The 19,359-nt window shown below is 50.2% G+C and overlaps 1 protein-coding gene across 9 annotated transcripts in view; it reads left to right on the forward strand.

The window, feature by feature from the left end:
* ZNF516 (zinc finger protein 516) overlaps positions 1–16,567 on the forward strand; it is a 99,397-nt gene extending 82,830 nt beyond the window's left edge. For 7 of the 9 annotated variants that reach the window (XM_043443671.1, XM_043443672.1, XM_043443668.1 and 4 more), the window contains exons 4-6: positions 1,625–1,729; positions 2,460–2,527; positions 12,490–16,567. In XM_043443671.1, coding sequence (XP_043299606.1) covers positions 1,625–1,729; positions 2,460–2,527; positions 12,490–12,549 — 233 coding nt within the window. In that variant the 3' untranslated portion in view covers positions 12,550–16,567. Of the gene's footprint in view, positions 1–1,624; positions 1,730–2,459; positions 2,528–2,859; positions 11,543–12,489 lie in introns of those variants that run through there. The other 2 variants (XM_043443674.1, XM_043443676.1) reach the window with 2 other exon arrangements.
* The last annotated feature ends 2,792 nt before the right edge of the window (positions 16,568–19,359 follow it).

Here is a 19,359-nt window from a genome sequence, read left to right on the forward strand (position 1 = left end):
GCTGCCATGCTTGGAAGGACCGGGGAGTCCAACACCCTTAGGAGCCCCTTCTCGAGCCCATCAGTTGGTCATCCAGGGATGTCCTCCTCAGCTTTCCGCCCCACCCCAGCTCGATCAGAAAGCCAGGGCGAGGTGAGTGGGCCCAGCACAGGAGCCCGTGGCTCCTGGGGTCACCTGCCCTGGTGACACTTGCCATGTCTTACTGGGAACTGGGGACCCCGTCTAGTCAGTAAGGGATCTTTCATTGATAACAGGGGACGGGTGGGTTAAAACATGTGCTGTCGTCCTCTCACGTCCCTGAAGGAGGCTGTGGGAAGCCGAGAACTTTGTGGGCAGGTTGTTCTGTTTCTCGGAGACTCACATCTCATGTCCCATGAAAAATCTGCCAGGATGTGCTCTGCAGTTCACACATTTCCTTGACTGTTATCTCATAAACAGTGTCCGTAGTGTGGGCTTCCCAGGTGGCGCTACAGGTAAAGAACCCACTTGCCAGTGCAGGGGACGGAAGAGATGGGGGTTCCATCCCTGGGCTGGGAAGATCCCCTGGAAAAGGAAATGGCAACCCCCCCCCCCGCCCAGTATTCTTGCCTGGAGAATCCCATGGACAGAGGGCAAGTAGCATTAATTTTATATTATTTTTATATGCAGTCTCTTTTGACTTAGGACGAGAAGCGTGATTTGGTTTCAGATAATTAGGCAAAGACCCTTGGTCATCCTTGCACTCGCCTTTTGCATTCAAACGTCAGGCTCAGGGTGCAGAAATTCCTCAGGGAATGTCATTTAAAAAAAATTTGTTGTTATAGGCATAACTTTTTTTAGGTAGTATTTTTGATTTTTGTCTTCCTATTGACTTGAGATACCAGTGAGCCATTGGTAGGGAAGGTCAGGCTCTAGGAAGTGGTTTGGGAGCTAATATTACGTGAAAAATTAGCCCTTTCTTCAGAGAGTGTGTGTGCTCAGCCGCTCCAGTTGTGTCGACTCTTTGCGGCCCCGTGGATGTAGCCCGCCAGGCTCCTCTGTGCAAAGGGTTCTCCAGGCAAGAATACTGGAGTGGGTAGCCATTTCCTCCTTCAGGGGATCTTCCCAACCCAGGGATTGAACCCAAGTCTCCTGCTTTGCAAGCGATCGTTTATCCACTGAGCCACCAGGGAAGCCCTTTCTCTCAAACAGAAAAGGCAAGCAAACAAGAAAGTGTCTTCTGCCTCCTTCCCTAACAAAAGCCAGGCGTCTTTTAGGACCAGGAAGGACGGGAGGTTGGTGCTCAAGCGCAGCCTCCTTGCAGGTGTCCCGTCTGTGCTCTGCCTGCTGCGGGCATGGAGGATGGGGGGCGGGGGATGGCATAGCTCTTAGGTGTGTGGCGTTGCTGCGGGGTCCGGACCGGCCCTGCGTTCTGGCCCCTCAGCTGTCTAGCCGCATCCCCGTCGGCGGATGCGGGGTGCCTGCTGCCCAGGCCCCGCCTGCCTGAGGGCACATCATGGGAGCAGGTTTAAGTCGCTGTATCCTGTCCGCCCTCTCGGTCCTGGCCGAGGGCCTGGGGGTGCCTCCCCTCAGGGCTCAGAGGGACTAATGATGCTTGCCTCTTGCCCCCCTCTCCCCCGCTCCCCGCACCTGCGTCGCCCCCCAGGGACGCTCCGGACGCAGGCCCACCAGGGAGACTTCATCTGCGTGGAGTGTGGGAAGAGCTTCCACCAGCCCAGCCACCTGCGGGCGCACATGCGGGCTCACACAGGTACGCCCGCGGACCCCGGCTCCTGGGATGCAGCCTTGTTCCCGGGGTCTGGCCCCGGTCGGGGGTGGGGGGCGCAGGTCACGCTCTAAACTCTCCATCAAGCCCCTGCGCCTGAAAAGGCTTTGCCTCTGCATGCAAGTGCCCTGTGGTTTGATCGGAGATGAGCCTGTTTTGCAAACGCTGCATTTTAATTGCATGCTGCCACCGGGACGCTCTGAAAGCCGAGCTGTCCGTGGGCATGACGCACGCTGGCTCTTTGCTCACGGGCAGCGGCCGGCCTGGGCACCGGGCGGTGCTGAGTGGCACCTTTCCTTGGCCTGTGAGCAGAGAGCTGGCCTGCACTGGGTGCGTGTGTGTGGTGGGGACACTGCAAGCCCCCCCCCCCCCCGGCGGGCCCGCGTGCCCCCTCTGATACAGAGGGTGTATCCACATCCGGAGGATCTGATGTGCACTGACAGGGCTGCGTGGTGGGGGGGGGCTCTGCACGCGCCCCGCTAATTAATGCTGTCCCTGGTGGGGTGCTGCATGGTGAAGCCTGAATTAAAAAGGCCACGGGCCCCAGGCAGCGTTTTCAGTCACTTAGCATAAGTGTTATGGTAAATTGCTATTTCCCGGCCACAGGCTGGGCTGGCGTCGTCTTTGCGGGCGAGTGCTTGGTCTGTGCGGGGCGCGCGTCCCGGGTGATGGGAAGCTCGGGTCCGCCTGCTGACGCGTGTCCTTGTCCCCGCAGTGCTGTTCGAGTCTAACGGCCTCCGAGGTGCTGACGCCCGCGCCACCTCTGCAGACGCCCCCAAACAAGTAGGTCTCCCCGCTCCTGGGCAGTGGGTTTTCACGTGGTAGCTGGGAATGGGTGTCACCGTGGTCCTCAGGGTTCCACGCTGTGTTTTACCAGGTGTGCAAGTAGCTCTTTGCTGCTCTGAATCGGAACCCAGCCCTGCCGAGCAGTCCGGGGGTGACTGACAGTCCCAGAAGCTCCCGGGGCTGTGAATGACGCAGCTGGTGGTCCATGCAGCTGCGTTGGGTCCTGTTGAGGGTGATGAAAAACTCTAAAAGTCAGACTTTTCCACTTGGGACGTTTTCCCTGGAAGTTATGACTTGAGACCAAGTTATGCTTCCCCTCCGGTTTTCAGAATCGTATTTTTAAAAATTTGTATCAGAGTGTCATTGGTTCACACTGAGGTGTTGGTTTCTACTGCACTGCAAAGTGAATCACGTACGTATATCCCCTCTTTCTGGATTTCCATCGCAGAGGGCACCACAGAGCCCGGTTACATGGTGGCTTCTGGGCAGTGTAGCAGTTTCTCATTAGCTCCCTGTTGTATACATAGTATCAACAGTGCATACCTGTAGGTCCCAGTCTCCCAGCTCATCCCACCCCCCTTGGTATCACATGTCCATCTTCTACACCTGGGACGCTGTTTCTGCTTTGTGCAGAAGTTCATCTGTGCGGGTCTCTAGATTCCAGACCCAGGCGCTGCTCCCCGCCTCCCTTCCCTCTGTCTGCCCGGCTCAGGTCCATCCTCTCCGCCTCTGCGGTGTCTTTAGTTCAGAACCGCATTTCTGAATCGCTCCGTAAGAAGCCTGCTGCCGAGTCTGGTCTCTCGTGGCCTCACCCTTGTCCTGATTTTATTCTTTGTAACGCATGGCACCAACTCGGCCAGAATGCATATACACGCATGTGCATGTGCATAGGCCTTGAGTTACATAGACGTGTGGCCTCCGTATGGGAACCGTTCCGTCCGCAGAGCGTGGCGGCCTCCTGGGCGCGGGTGCCTCGGGTTCGGCATGCAGCGCTGAGGTCGGGAGGCCTGTGCGGTCCTCAGTGGTCTGCCCTGTGACCCTGGACCAGGACCCCGTGGTTCCAGGCTCCTCTCCATTGTGTCCCTTTACGGGACGTCAGCCCACCCTCTGTCCTCCCACAAGCGTTTTCTTTGTAACCGTCATGCTTTCTCATCAGTTGCCCGAGAAGATTCTGTAGCCACAACCTCCCCTTTGTAAATGAAGAAGGTTTTCCTTGCCGCTAAGGTACACATCCAGGATCCCGTCCAGGCGGTCAGGTCCATTCTGATGCCCTGCTGTTCCCGTGTGGGATTCCTGGTCGTTGACAACGGCCAGGGTGGCAGAGGTACAGAGGAACCCAGCCTGTTTTTCAGGAAGAGAAGAGTGTGCAATAACCCTCCCCAGAGCCTGCGACCAGACCTCATCAGCGTCTTTGGTTTCGTTCTTATCCAGTTTTCAGAATCCCTGTTTGTTGTTTATAAAGTTTTCTCTTCATACATCATGGACAGAATACCTTGCCCTTTGTTGTAGTTTTTTAGTAAGTGCCTCATCTCTTAATAAAACCCATAGTTTTAGAATGAAAAGCTGTTATTGCAGGATGCTGTCACAATTTATGAAAAAAAATAACATCTGAATGCTGAATTAAAAGATCTCTGGACATACGTGACCTCAGCTCAAACTGGGCCACGCTTTCCTTTTTAACAGAAGTGAAACCCCCTTTCGACAGGAGTCACTATGATGTTTGCGGGTTGTATTAGCAGCGAGGCCATGCCATAGTTGGAGAATTGCACACGGACAGAGTGAGTGGAGTCAGTTCAGAGCGTCCCTGCAGACACAGGTGACCTGTTCATCCCCGTAAGGTGTGGCTTTTCTAGGCGAGCACTGGGTGGGGCTGGCGGGGAAGCACTGGCTGGGTCTTTGAACAGTGCTGTGAGGTTCTTCAGGGACACACAGCAGCTTATTAGCTGCATGCGAATTCTAGCTAAGTCTCTGCAAGAGGCTTCTGTCATAGGAGAAATAGATCAACAAGGCAAATCACTGAGACTGTGTTTTAAATTCATTCTGTGTTAATTATGGGTTTCCTGGGTGGCTCAGTGGTCAAGAACTGGCCTGCCAATGCAGGAAACTTGGGTTCGATCCCTGGGTCAGGAAGATCCCCTAGAGTTGGGGAAATGGCAGCCCACTCCAGTATTCTTGCCTGGGAAATCGCATGGACAGAGGAGCCTGGCGGGTCACAGCGTCGGACAGGACTGAGTACACACACTCGTGATGTGGCATATTCAAGGTTATGGCCTCTGAAAAGTGCTTTTTGTCCTTCCTTACATTCACAGTAGCTTTCGTTGGTTAATTGCTGGATGTTCTGGTACTTGAAGGAAATTCCGTTTTCTTTAGAGTACTTTGGAATTTTAGAATTCTCATAGAGACGTGTCTGCCAGAGTAACTGCAAAACGTAGCAATAGTAGATATTGGTTTACATCTCAGTGTTCTTCCTTAGGTGAAGTGCTCATTGTTTACAAAAACCACAGTTGCTATCTTAGATTTAAGATACAATATAGATTCATAGAGTGATTCTGTAGTTATTTATGTCTAGAAGGGGACTCATCATACTGGTCAATCATGTTCTTTTTCATGCTGAGCTTGCTTTGCCAACATTAACTAATTAATATTTAAATCATATTCTTTTCCTGTGGGCTTTAGAAGCTGTGGATCGAGGGATTTTTAAAAAAAATCATACAACACTGTGTATTCATGTAGAAGTTATTTGATGTAGCACTTAAAATGGATGCACTTTTATAGATGTACATCATAGATGCTGAATTATGTAACTGAAACAGTATTTGGGAATGCAGTTTAATGATAATCATTTGTCCACTCATTAACAGTATTAACTGAGCCCCTCCTGTGTGCCAGGCTCTGCCTTCCTGGTGGAGAATAATCAGGATGTTAGAGGTGAAGGGAAACATCTTTCCTGCTTTTACAGTTTTTGAGGTCCGGCGGGTGGTTTAGAGATGCCACTCTGATGGGGTGAGGGTCCCGGAACCCAGGCTTGGGGCGTTGAGAAGAGTGTGTGGGGCGGGCAGGAGCACAGCAGGGTGGGTGCCCCCTGCAGAGACCCCCCCCCAGAGGCGGAGGAGACGTCTCATTGGAGGGGAGAGCTGGGCAGGTGGGCAGGAGCTTGGCACAGGAGCCTGGGGAGACACACACAGGCGTGGGTCCCAGGGCTGAGATGCGGGAAATCTGTCCCGAGTGCACTTGGGGACCCTGAGTGGGGCTGATGTCATCAGTGCTGGGTCCATGGTGAGTCGGGTTGCTCTGGGTCGGGGACAGACTGTGGAGACTCTGGACAGTGGACTGAGCCCGGCTCTGGAGGGGCTTCGAGGAGTCCCAGAGAGACCCAGGAGAGGCTTGGGGGAACAGATGGGTGTGGGGGCGTTCGGGGGGCGGAGGAACTCGGGGATTGAATGTGGCGGGGAGCAGGGAAGGGATGGACCGGACCCGGGTTCTGGCTCTATGCAGCTCCCGAGAGGAGCCTGTCCCAGCGCCTGGAACATGGCCGGAGGAGCCAGACAAAATCTGTTCCCATCGACCTTCAATTCAAGTTGGTGATGCCTCTTGGCAGGTGAATATGTGGGTTTGAAGTGGAGGAGAGCAAGAATGATCTGGGTCGAGGACATATGAATATTTCATAGCTCGCAACGTTGAGGAGCAGCCAAGATCAGCCAGTTCAACTCCAAGCGACTCAGTAATATGAGTTACTAAGGTACTGGGTTGCCGAGTAGGAGGCTGTAACCCAGGTCTCCCCTCGGGCGGGTGAACTCCGCCTGAGTGTCCTCATCTGTCACGTGAGGACAGCGGCAACGCTTCTGTGCTCACTGAGAAAGTTCTTGAGGACGGTGCGCTGAGCCCGGCGGAGGCTGCACGCCCAGCACGATAGCGGCTGTCCGTTTCCTAGGAGTGAGCCGTCGTCCTGGACAGCTGGGGCCGTGAGGGGACCATGCGTATGTGGTGCACACGTGTGTGGACATGTAGACACGCGTAGCGGTGCCGTGTGGACGCGCCCCTCAGGGACAGCTGTGCTCAGAGGCCCAGCGTCTCGGCCGCTTCCTCTCTTGCCGCCTTCCTGCCTCGTCAGTACCTGGCAGTGTGCTCGGAAGTGCTCTGGTTTCGTCTGTGCTACTTGCACCTTAAAGGGAGAATAGGAGAACTATTTGAGTTTGAGGAAAGGGTCGTCGGCATGATGTGTTCCTGGTTTCCTGGTGGACCCCACCCTGCTGGGCGGCCGCTGGGTCTGTACCACATACAGCAGCTGCACTGACTTTGCTGAGATAATATTTGAATTTTCTATGTGGGATGATCCTAATGTCATAATATCCAGATGCGGGAATAGATTTATTCAGTTAATTTAGTTACTTGAGGAGGAATGAAAGAGTTTCCTCTTTTTTTTTTTGAACCAGGTCATACATGCAGGTTAGTTTTTCTTCTGTTCCATTATGGTTTATTACAGGATGTTGAATATAGTTAGCTCCCTGTGCTATAGGACCTTGTTTATGCACCCCACACATAATACATAATAGTTTGCCCCTGCTAATCCTGAATTCCCAATCCATCTCTCTCCCATCGCCCTGCCTGAAAGAGCTTCCTTTTGATGTGTCTTTGGCCGTGATCTCTTTCTGCACGCGTGCTGACCAAGCCCTACACACAGGCTTGCACTTGAAACTCTGAGATCCCAGATGGGTGTCTTCATCAGCATGTTCCTTTCATGGGTGGGGTGGAGAGGATTGCTGACTCATTAGGAGTTAAAGGTCTGGGTTAGGAGACAGTAGGGTGTTGAACAGTTGGTTCCTGGGCATAGTATCGATTCTGTAGGCATCCCGTTCCTTGGCATTTCTTGTAAACGGACTTGAGCCCCGGCCCTGAGGAGCCCGCTTCACTAGTGAGCTTCTGCAGCCCCGGGGGAGGGAAGGCACCCACTGCTTGTGCTTGTATTGGGAAGATGATTCTGATCATAAGAGAAGCTAATATTCCAAGCAAAACTTTATATAAGAGGAGGGATTCATGCATATCATCATTTTCAAAATACTCTGCCATAGAGTCATTGTCAAAATTAATCATTAGAAAGAATACTTTTGAACATAATATGCTTGAATATTGGTATCATTGTGCTATGCATGTTAGAGAAAAAAGTAGGGTTTTTTTTTTTTAATGTTGTGGAGAAATTGTGTTTTTCCACTATATTGTTTGTGAAATGTTAGAAATTAAGTAATGTCTAAAACCAAGAAAAATTAACCCACTCTCCTTCCATTCCCCTGGTTTCAGGATTTCAGAGACCAGACTGTCTTTTCTGAAATATGAAATCTGGTGTTTTGATTTGTTTGGATTCCTTGCCAGAATTTATAGTCTATGATCAATAGTTTATTTCTTAACTATTCTAAATGCTATTTTGAAATAGTTAAGCTGGAGAAATAATTCCATTAATCAAAATAAAGAGAAATGATAAAATAAATGACAACATAATTTGTCTCATTTTTAGCTGCGGAGGTTCTGATGCAAACGATGGAGAAATGGTGTGGCTGGTAGACTTGATTCTCTGTGTCTGTTTCCAGTGGCGCAGAGGTAAAGAACCCGCCTGCCAGTGCAGGGGACACGAGACGTGGGGAAGATCCCCTGGAGCAGAAAATGGCAGCCCACTCCAGAATTCTGCCTGAAATCCCATGGGCAGAGGAGCCTGATGGGTTATGTCCCTGGGGCCACACAGAGGCGGATGTGACCGAGCACGCGCCCTTATGTGTTTCCCGTGGGCATTCCAGGTGGCTCAGCGGGTAAAGAACCTGCTTGCAGTGCAGGAGGTGCCGGAGCCTTGGATTCGATCCCGGGTCAGGGAGATCCTGGGAGAAGGGCGTGGCAGCCCACTCCAGTGTTCTTGCCTGGAGAATCCCGTGGACAGAGGAGCCTGGCGGGCTACAGTCCATGGCATCACACAGAGTCAGACAGGACTGAAGCGACCGAGCAGGCCACACGTATGTTTTCAGTATCACTTTTAGATTCGCTGTATCACGGATCACATTTCCAAATTCAGAGGATTTGTCTCAGCAATTTCTTACTCATGTAAATCCAACTCATGTAAGCTCTTGAAACACAGCATCCATTTTTCCATTAACATAGCATAATGTCCGAAGTCGTGAATGTAACTAGTGATTTATCCGAAGTGACCTGTGACACCAGGGGCCGCAGCGTACTGTTGGCTTCTTGGGAAAGGTCCTTCTCAGCAAGACACTCTGTGTACATCGTGGCGCATTTAGCATCACCGCGTGTGTCTAAGGCAGGCCTCGTGTGCAGACTGACTTCTGTCTGGGGCCCCGAAGACTCCTGCATGTTCTGGGGACACCAGCACTTGTGTGTGTCTGTCACTGACCCTCACACACGAGCACATATGCATTCCTCTACCTTGTAAGACAAAAGGGGTGAAAAAGTAGGTCTCATCAAATTCCAGAAGTCAGTATTCATCCCTAGAACGTTGAAATGCCTTAAAGAAAGATATGTTTCTTTCAGTCTTACTGAAGAACCCACACATCACACAGCTGCCATAGAGAAAAGCCAAATTTTCTAAGAGCAGGCTTCTCATTTTCTGATGACTCGTTCTTTGTGGGAGAATAAGAACAATCCGTTTGTGCTCAGATATCATGTGTCCACTTAGTTTAAGTATTTCTGTGACTGCTTTCTCCTATGACTGCCTTTTCCACAGCGTCTGATTGCTTAGATGCATTGTGTTCATTTCTTAAAAAACCCTGTAGGCCTGCCGCATTGAGTAGTAAGGTGATGGTCCCAATGAGTCAGGATGTGAAAACGACTCTCTCAAAAGTGAGATGCTATTTGAACACATCCCTTCATTCAGGAAGAGCAGGCATGTCAGCCTCGAGATTTGTGGACTGAATTGAACACCCTGGTTATTTGGGTTGGATTCTGCAGTCCTCCCAAAATAAGTAGTTTAAAAATTTTCTGAGCCTGCAGTGTGAAACTTTAGTCCTTTAAGGACACACGGCCATCCTCCTGTTTCTCCTCTAATGGTCCTTTTTCCTTCTCCCAGAACAAGTTTGTGAATTCTGGTCCACAGGATGGGAAATCCAGGGGCTGCCTGGGGAGAAGTCTGTGTTGTTTAAAAACTGTAGACACACACACACACATTACACACTCATGTTCATACACATTATTCACCCATTTATGGAATCCCCGGCAAGTCTGTTTGCTATGTACAGTTACTTCCTAGAAACACTCAAAGCCAGTCACCTAACAGCCAGCAATAACTCCCATCTTTCTGTCGTGAACACAAAGGCCATTTCCTTCCTTGAATGAACGCCATCGGAGATGGATCTCTATCTGTGTGATGTCGCTGTGCAAAAATACAAGGTATCCTTCTCAGGTTACTGCGGGCCTCCCTCATAGCTCAGCTGGTAAAGAATCCACCTGCAATGCAGGAGACCCCGGTTCCATTCCTGGGTTGGGAAGATCCCCTGGAGAAGGGAAAGGCTACCCACTCCAGTATTCTGGCCTGGAGAGTTCCATGGACTATGGGCTTGCAAAGAGTGGAACGTGACTGAATGACTTCCACTTTGAGCTTGCTGCAGGAAATTTACCATCTACTTAAGGAAGTTTTATCACCTCTCTCATTCTGTTACTGCTTCCTACATTTCAAATAAGCCCCTGTTCATACCATTGTGCCCAGCCCCCAGCCCCGCATAAAATGTTGTTGGTTTCTTTCTGACTTCCACTAGATGTCGACTGGACATCTGAATGCAGAGCTTTCCATAGGGGTTTTCTGAAACTGTTAACTAAAGAGAAGCATTTAATTCATTATGTCAACCGGACCTTCCTCCTGAACTTATTGCTAGGCTTGCTGCAGGCATAGCCAGAAAGCAGTTAGAATTTCACATGAGTGCTGCATTTTATGTGTGCATGCTAATTTCAAGCTGTTGGCTTTACTTCATGGAGACTTTAGTTGAAGGTTAATGCAGTTAAGTGAGATTAATCTTGCCCTGTTGTGTTGTCTTCAGATTGTAAGCTCCATTGTTCAGACAGTAATGCTTCAGACATCGTCTGAGAGCCTGTCTGAAACCTGGGGCTCACCTTCACACTCACTTCCGTCTTGCAGGTCCCATGACTTTAGAACACCCCTTCCGTTTTTCCAGCACAGTCGTTACTTAGGGCAGTGAGTGGAATTCTCTCAGGTCCTGACAGATCTGTGGGAGTGTTGTACTGTTTGTTTATATGGCCCTCAAATTTAACCCTGTTCTGGAATTGTCATTCACATGTAAACCTACTCTGTACTACAGAGCATTGCTTTAAAAAGAACTGTTGTTCACTTGCCAAGTCATATCTGACTCTCTGCGACCCCATGGATTGCAGCACTCCTGACTTCCCTGTCCTTCACCATCTCCCAGAGTTTACTCAATAAAAAGTTATTATTTACTGAAATTCATACTTGATTCAGATTTCCTCCGTTTTCCCTTAATGTCCTTGACCCTTTTCCAGCATCCCCTCCAGGATACAACATTACATCTAACTGTCATGACTCCCTAAGTCCCTCTTGACCATGATTTTCTCAGATTTTCCTTGTTTTTTCTTTCTTTTTAATATATTTTGGCTACATCGTATGGCTTGTGGGATCTTAGTTCCCTAACCAGGGATCAAACCCATGCCCCTGCATTGGAAGCGCCGAGTCTTAACCACTGGACTGCCAGGGAAGGCCCCATAGCATTGCTTTTTTGAATCCTCCTCTGGTCCATCTTTTCAACCTTTTCTCCAGAGCTGGTTCAGACCCTAGGATTTGCTGTTCTTGTGTGCGGACTGGAGCCGCCCGGTGCCTCTCTGTAGATCCCTGGGGGTTGCCCAGGCTGCCTTGGAAGGCATTACAAGCTCCTCCTGCTTGTGCATCATGTTCAGTTCAGTTCAGTCGCTCAGTCGTGTCCGAGTCTTTGCGACCCCATGAACCGCAGCACGCCAGGCCTCCCTGTCCATCACTAACTCCTGGAGTCCACCCAAACCCATGTCCATTGTGTCGGTGATGCCATCCAACCATCTCATCCTCTGTCATTCCCTTCTCCTCCTGCCCTCAATCTTTCCCAGCATCAGGGTCTTTTCAGATGAGTCAGCTCTCTGCATCAGGTGGCCAAAGTATTGGAGTTTCAGCTTCAACATCAGTCCCTCCAATGAACATTCAGGACTGATTTTCTTTAGGATGGACTGGTTGGATCTCCTGGCAGGCCAAGGGACTCTCAAGAGTCTTCTCCAGTGCCACAGTTCAAAAGCATCAATTCTTCAGTGCTCAGCTCTGTTTATAGTCCAACTCTCACATCCACACATGACCACTGGAAAAACCATAGCCTTGACTAGATGGACCTTTGTTGGCAAAGTGATGTCTCTGCTTTTTATTATGCTGTCTAGGTTGGTCATTACTTTCCTTTCAAGAGCAAGCGTCTTTTAATTTCATGGCTGCAATCACTATCTGCAGTGGTTCTGGAGCCCAGAAAAATAAAATCAGCCACTGTTTCCACTGTTTCCCCATTTATTTGCCATGAAGTGATGGGACCAGATGCCATGATCTTAGTTTTCTGAATGTTGAGTTTTAAGCCAACTTTTTCACTGTCCTCTTTCACTTTCATTAAGAGGCTCTTTAGTTCTTCTTCACTTTCTGCCATAAGGGTGGTGTCATATGCATATCTGAGGTTATTGATATTTCTCCCGGCAATCTTGATTCCAGCTTGTGCTTCCTCCAGCCCAGCGTTTCTCATGATGTACTCTGCATATAAGTTAACTAAGCGTGCGTCATGAGTTACAGCTAAAGCCAGGTGTGTCTGCCGGCCGACTCGGAGGCTCTGTGATGGTCATTGTTTGCGCTTTGGGTGACTCTAAGAAAGTAGTGAAGACAAATGCGCCTAGAAACCGGAAGGCAGAAATGAGCTTTTCTCTTGTCTTTTTTCCTCCAGGGGAGAGACCATTCTAACGCAGATGCTGTCCACACAGTGCCTCTCAGAAAGGGAACCTAGAGACACACTTGGTCTGTCCGGCGCCGTGACCTCGTCCGCAGCCCCCCTGCATGTCCCGACAGCCACCCTGGCTGCCCCGTGGGAGACCCCCCGGCCGGACACCACCTCGGCTCCTGCAGCCACCCGCCGGAGCGGAAGCTGAAGGGGGGCTTCTTGTCACGTGTCTAAACATCGGCGAAGATGCTCTTCTTAGAATTATATGTAGATATTCTACACGCATCCATGTGCTCACCAACCGTAGTCCGTGTTTTCTTACAGTAAACGAGGTGTTGGCAGGCACGGCAGGAATACAGAGCATCTGTATCGTTCAAGACAGGTTCGAGACACTGGAAAGATGCTCGTGTGTGTCGGATGGACTGGAGCAGCCATGCGGGATGTTGGAGGACTGTGGGGGTGACGTCGGCACCGACGGCAGGGGGGCAGGGGGTGGGGTGCGGACAGATGCCCCGGCCTCTCCGCGTCTTAGTGCGTATCTCAAATAGTAAATAAGAGGCAGGACGGGTGTTCGGGTGCTGTGGGAGCAGGCTCGAAGGGGCGGCGGGGGGCTGGGTGACGAGGTCCTCCATCTTCAGGGGTCCCATCACCTGTCCCAGCTGTGTTCCGCTCCCATCTGTGCCCAGTGAACCCGACAGAGAACACACGGCCGTGGGAAGGCTTAGATTGTGTTTTGGGAAAGAGTGCTAGTTGAACACTAAGAAAAGCAGGCTTTGTTTATTCTCAGGACCTTCTGGTAACAGGGCTACATTCTGCAAACTGCTTACAACGGAAGACTGCCCGTCTTAACAAATGATCTAGCCACTGAACCCCCCCCCCCGACCCCTGACCTGGACCCTTTGAGTCACAGCGGGAGAACCCCTGGAGCAGGTGGGGGGCCAGGTCACCCCTGGGTCCTGGCGCTCTGGGGCCCTCTTGCACCCGCACCCCCACTCCCGCCTTCCTGTCCATCTGTCCCAGCAAGTAGGCGTCTTTTCTTCTCGGGCTTGGGGGCCTCCATTCGTGAGTCCCCTCGTTCCCAGAGTGTGGAGGCCCCCAGGCCCGTGGGTGGGGGCGGCTTTATATACCTCTTCCTCAGTCACACAGAGGCAAGTTTTAGCGGGGGGTTAAGGCCCATAAGAAAGGATCTTAAACCTTGCAGTGTATGCAGTTAAAATTGTATTCCGCAGAGATAAATGTTTTCTTTTCCCATCGCCATGACACTGTGTGTGATGGTGGGGTTTCTGAGACGTTCAGGTTTTTGCACATAGTGATCTTATGCATTATCACAAGTTACTGCTGCCTTGAATGAAAATGTTCTGTGAAATTTTTTGCAAAAGCTTTACTAGGTTTTTTTTTTTTTTAATTGAAATTTTGTAAAGGCAGGAAACGGATTAAAACAAGCATGCTAAATATATTTTTCAAAAAAGCAATAATTTTACATGTACAGAAATTATCCTAACCTTTAATACTGGTGAGAGCAACAGTTTACTTAATACAGTAATGGATTAGTGCAGTTTTTGTAGAAATGGGCTTCTGATACAAAGAGTTGTTTAAACACACACACATACAAACCCTAAAGTGTGGTTTTCCTGTTCTAATGATTTGTTGAATTATATTATTATTATTATTATTGTCATTGTTGTTGTTCTTAGTTAATGTTTGGTTCTGGATTCTACTTGTTACTGAATTTAAATTACTTGACGGTTCAGGTTACTTTGCAGCATTTGCAAATGATGCAATGTAACTGGCTAGCTTATATCTATAAATATATATACATGTATGTACACACACATATATATGCATATATGTGTATGTATATATATATATAACTTTTTTACTTATTTTTTCCTGATATTCCTACACCAGATATGTTCCAGAATGACCTGTCGTGTTGGTGTCATTAGGGATGTCCGTGCAGATGTGACCAGCGGCTGTAATTGACTGTCCTGTCAAGTTACTTTGAACAAAGCCACAGAGACACATTCCTTTGTTCACGCCGGGAATCAGAATGCCTTTCTGTCAACTTACGTTTGATCACATCTGTAGTCTCCCCACAGTGATCATTTCTGCATTTTCTGGCTTTTATTTTCTTGGCTGACAGTGAAGGGTGACAGTCCAGGGCCTGCTGTTTCTGTTTTAGTTATTAAAGGAGCTCTGTACCCAACGTAGCACGGAGGAGTTGCCTATGTGCGCACCTTCGGAGCCACAGACGGCATCCGGGGAGCCCCTCTGTGGGCAGCCTGCTGGAAGGGGTGCGTCCTGGGGCCCCGTTGGCCGGACACACAGCCCGAGCCAGTTGGAATACTGCTTCTGCCTGGAGCACAGAAATAAGGTTTTCACTTCATTCAGCAGACTGGGGGTGAGGGGCCCTCTGAGGACGCTGCCTCCGAGACAAGCCGTCTGGGGCCTGACTATGGTTCCTTTCTTCCACTGATCATCAGTATTGTATGGGTTTGCTCATGCGTTGATGTCAGTTTGACCATAGTATTTAATATGATTTGTGTTTTACTTATTTATTTAGCCAATGTGGTTTGATTCGCTTTTTCTTGAATGAGGATTTCCACGTGGTCTCTCCTGTAAGTCACCTTCTGACTGTTACAGACTTCCTACTACCTCTCCCGATCTGCCGTCTCCTTGTTTCTCGACAGGATCTTGCAGTGTTGGCGTCAGATGTAACCTGGACAATAAAGGGTTTGGTCTTGCACTGCGGCTTCTCCCTGTGTCTCCCCCCGCCCCGCGCTCCTGGTCTGCTGGTCTCACTCCTGCTCCTTCTGGCTCACGCCGCTTCCTTCTCGTCCAGCCCAAGTAACACAAATGATGAGCTTATAGAGGTCTTTCAGGTTATTCACTCTTATTCCTTAACTTGAAGAATGAACATTTGTATTTTCTGAAAACTCAGCCGTTCAGCACCTTCTCTGGGCATCCGTCCACTGTCCTGTCTCTTCTCTTCCTTGGCTCCTGGGAGGCCTGGGGCCATCTCAGACAGATGCGTTTCCCCTGGGCTATGACACAGTACAGATCCTCAAGCCAAGGGGATGGTGCCTCCTAGGCTTTGAGAAGTACTCGGTACTTTAAGAGCTGCCTCCCCATGGCTACTTACTTACCTTTAAACCAAGAAAGACACTCCTTTTCGTGAAGATGCTCTGGGAAACGGCCCTGAGAATGACAGAGGCCACTTTGGTGACATGAGGGAGCCTGGATTGCACCCAGGATGTCAAAAGCGTCTTTAGATCTGCACGCTCCGTCCCAGGTTGTACACAGATGCCCCAGGACGTGCGCGCTCTCTGAGCTGTCACCCAGCTGCATCCTCTGGGATGCAGGTCGCAGGTGAGGAGGCCTCTGCTGCCTCCTTGGCACCTGGTACGGGCTTGGGCACCTTCTGTCCACCAGGAGTCAGAGCGTGGCCTGCAGGGTGGCAGGTCTAGTTAGAGCGTGGTCACAGCTGCACAGAAGCCTCCTGGCTTTTCACAGGAAGCTTCTCCTCACCCACATTCCGTCTTCAAAACAGGCAAGCGCCCCCCTCCTCGCCCCGCCCCGGGCGGTCTGAACAATGCACAGAAAACAGCTGGGTCTCTCCAAGTTTGCTTTTCCACTTTCCAAATGTCTCCAGGTCTGAAGTAGCGTGTGCTGTTCCACTGCTTCTCACCTGCGTGAGTTCAAATCACAGGACATTTTATATGCAGAGCAGAAAGGAAGAGAAAGGAAAACAACAGGCCGGGACTTCAGGCGATGGTTCAGGTGCCCCCGTACGCGTGTCTTTGTGGAATGACCGAGGGAAAATGTTCATTCTTCAACTTTGCTAATTTTGCTTTGAGGCAGTAAAATGCAAAAGACCACAGAATTTGTATTTCTTTTTTTAAAATACAATTTATAACATTATATTTTGTACTCTTTATATTAGAATTTGTAACTAGATTGATGTATTTAACTCTATTTCTGAAAAAAATAATTCAATGTTTCAGTTGTGTGATAAAAATATTTAGATAAGACATATTCATTTTATTGGAAATTGAAATCAATAAAAACATCTTGGAGTTCTTGAGTTCTTGAAAAGACCTTTTTCCCCTGTTTCAGGAGGTGGCTTAAGTCGTCTGACAGCCCGTCTGGGTCTAGCGTTTGGAAATTTTTCTTGGCTGAAGACAAACCCAGCTGTTATTGCTCTTGATTTATATAAGCAGAAGAGTTTTGGGGATGATTCCACAAGATGGTTCATCTAAAAAGGTGCTAAGATGGCCAGAGGATTTTTTTTTTTTTCAAGTTTTTTGTGGACTCCAGGGCAAGCACACGGTTTCTCTCTTCTAGAGGTGACTGTGTTCCTCATTCTCCCCCAGCATCTCTCATTCCCCGACACCAAATACAGCATTCTTCGACTTGCAGTACATTCGCTGCTCAGATGGCAGAAACAGGACTTGGGGCCCTCGGATGCACTAACAGAATTACATGTGGAAAGATAAACCTGAGCTTTGAAGTGAAAAAGACTGATGTCTCAGCTGGCAGGGAAAGGCAGGGAGGGTGGGAACCTGAACATGGCTTTCACGTCTGTCAGGGCAGAAAGTCGAGGTTGGACAGTGAAGGGGGCATCGGCGGGGGGAAGTCACGGACGGCCCCCTCGTGCCCCCTACGTTCTTGGGTAGAAATGAGTTTGAGGGGCTTTCAGAGAGTCTTTAGGTTTTGCAGACATCAGACCCGAACCTTGCATGGGATCTCAGTTTATCGGGACTCAGTTTACTGTGAGTCGGTTAATGAGAGCCCCGTCCCCCCAGGTGGCTGGGTCTGGTGAGACGGTGCGATTCTCAATGCAGAGGCAGCGTGTTCCCTCTCGGTGTGTGAAACGGGCAGGAACAGGCCCGGGTGTCACCAGGCGAGTCCCCCCCAGGGAACGTGGGTGTGTGACTTCCGTGGGTTCAAACCAGATGCACTTTCCCCGTCCTGGGGTGTCCTACGCGTGGCTGCGCTCTTCCCTCCAGGAAAAGGGCTGTCCTTTCTCTCTGTCCATCCACTGGTCACCAAAGAGCCACGTGCGTGTCCCGCCACACGCCCGCGGATGTCCTCCTTGGCGGTGGGAGCAAGGTGGCAGACAGCGTCTGAACGCTGACGGCGTCTGTGATTGGCCTTGCACGCTGCTCCAGGCAAACGTGGCTGAGCTGCACATACACAAGACAAACCCTGCCCCCCACCACGCCGTGACGGGATTTTCTCCGCCTCACTGGCTTGCTGTTTGAAAAGAGTGGTGCGTTCCTGGTCTGCTACTCATGTTCTCCATCTTGTGTTTTCAAAACGCGAGGTGTTCTTCCTAGTGACTCAATAAAGAATCTGCCTGCAATACAGGAGATGTGGGTTAGATCCCTGGGTCAGGAAGATCCCCTGGAGGAGGGCATCGCAACCCATACCAGTATTCTTGCCTGGAAAATCCCATGGACAGAGGAGCCTGGAGGACTACAGTCCATGGGGTCGCAAACAGTTGGACACGACTGAGCGATAATACTTCCACTTTTCATTCTTCAAGAGATCAGCAAAAACACTGAGAGGGACTGTGAAGCGCCCTGGTGTCTGTCTGTCTGCCAAGTCCTTGGACTGTCTGACTTCCTCTCTGCCGACCTGGTGCTCCAGACCTGGCAGCTGCAAGGGTGGGGAGTCCTGCAGGAATCCGGAATCTGGGAGCATGTGACTGTCACAGCCCTCCGGCTGATTCCTTTTATGAGAAGAGGAAAGATACAGTAAAACAAAGATTGCACTGAGAATGTTCTTTCTCTCCCTCGCTTTTCTCTGTCTCTCTTTTCAACTAAAAAGGACATGATGGAGAGCCCCCCAGTCCAAGCCCCCTCTCCCAATGGGATGTCAGATCTGCCACGAGTAGGGCGTCACAGGGAACCCCTAGCTCGGCTGCTGACAGCTCCAACCTCATCATGGCCAGAGGACGCTCTCCTTTTCTTGTCCTGGGGCTCATCAACAGAAGGGCGTGGTCAGGTCACAAGCAGCACCATTCCCACCTGCCTTTGTGCCTCTGCAGGCTCCTTATTTTCCGCTCAGTCCTGGGAATGACATTTAGAGAGTGGCAAAGACAAACGATGCATTTCCAGGACGGAGTCACGGAGACCCAAAGGGGGTTTCTTTCAGAGAAGAAAGGTATGTGTCACATGAGACAGGCGAGTGGCTGTGAGGTGATCGGGGGTCTGCCCTGAGAAACTGAGTTCTGGATCTCGCATTGCAAACCTGGGACAGGTAGGTGGAAGGACCCTCAGTCTGGCCATTTAACAGTGGGCCAACCTGCTCCTTGAACCGACAGACTGACCCTGGAGTGGTCAAGCAGAAGCTTGGAGTGAGGGGAGCAGGACCAGGGTCCCTGCACAGAGAAGGCAGGTGGAACCAGATCTCATCTGACTTCGGGCTCCTCTGAAACTGTAGAAGTTGTGCAGAAAGTTTTTGACATTATAAATTCATTCAACAAATTCCGAGAGCCAGCCAAAGTGCAGCCCTCACCACCGGCATAGAAAGAGGAGCAAAATGGCACCTGCTCTTGGCGATCTCACAGTCGAGGAGGAAGGCAGATGTCAACACGAATTCTGAGCCAGAAGGGTACAGGCTCTGGGGGTGGATGGAAGTAGGATGGGGTCCGTGGGGAGAGAGGTTGAGGAGCTCATGAAATCAACCAAATGCCACGTGTCCCCAGAACCGGGAGGCACTCGCCTGAAATTCTGGAAACAAACTTGTAAAATGACTGGGGTAATGACTTGGAATTAATAACGAAATTTGCATCTGATATCAAACCTTAGTTGACTGGGATCATCTGTGAGAAGATCTTGACATGAGGGAGAGAAGTGACGTGAGGTTCAG

This window comes from Cervus canadensis, chromosome 23, assembly GCF_019320065.1.
Source record: "Cervus canadensis isolate Bull #8, Minnesota chromosome 23, ASM1932006v1, whole genome shotgun sequence".
Taxonomy (NCBI): Eukaryota; Metazoa; Chordata; class Mammalia; order Artiodactyla; family Cervidae; genus Cervus; species Cervus canadensis.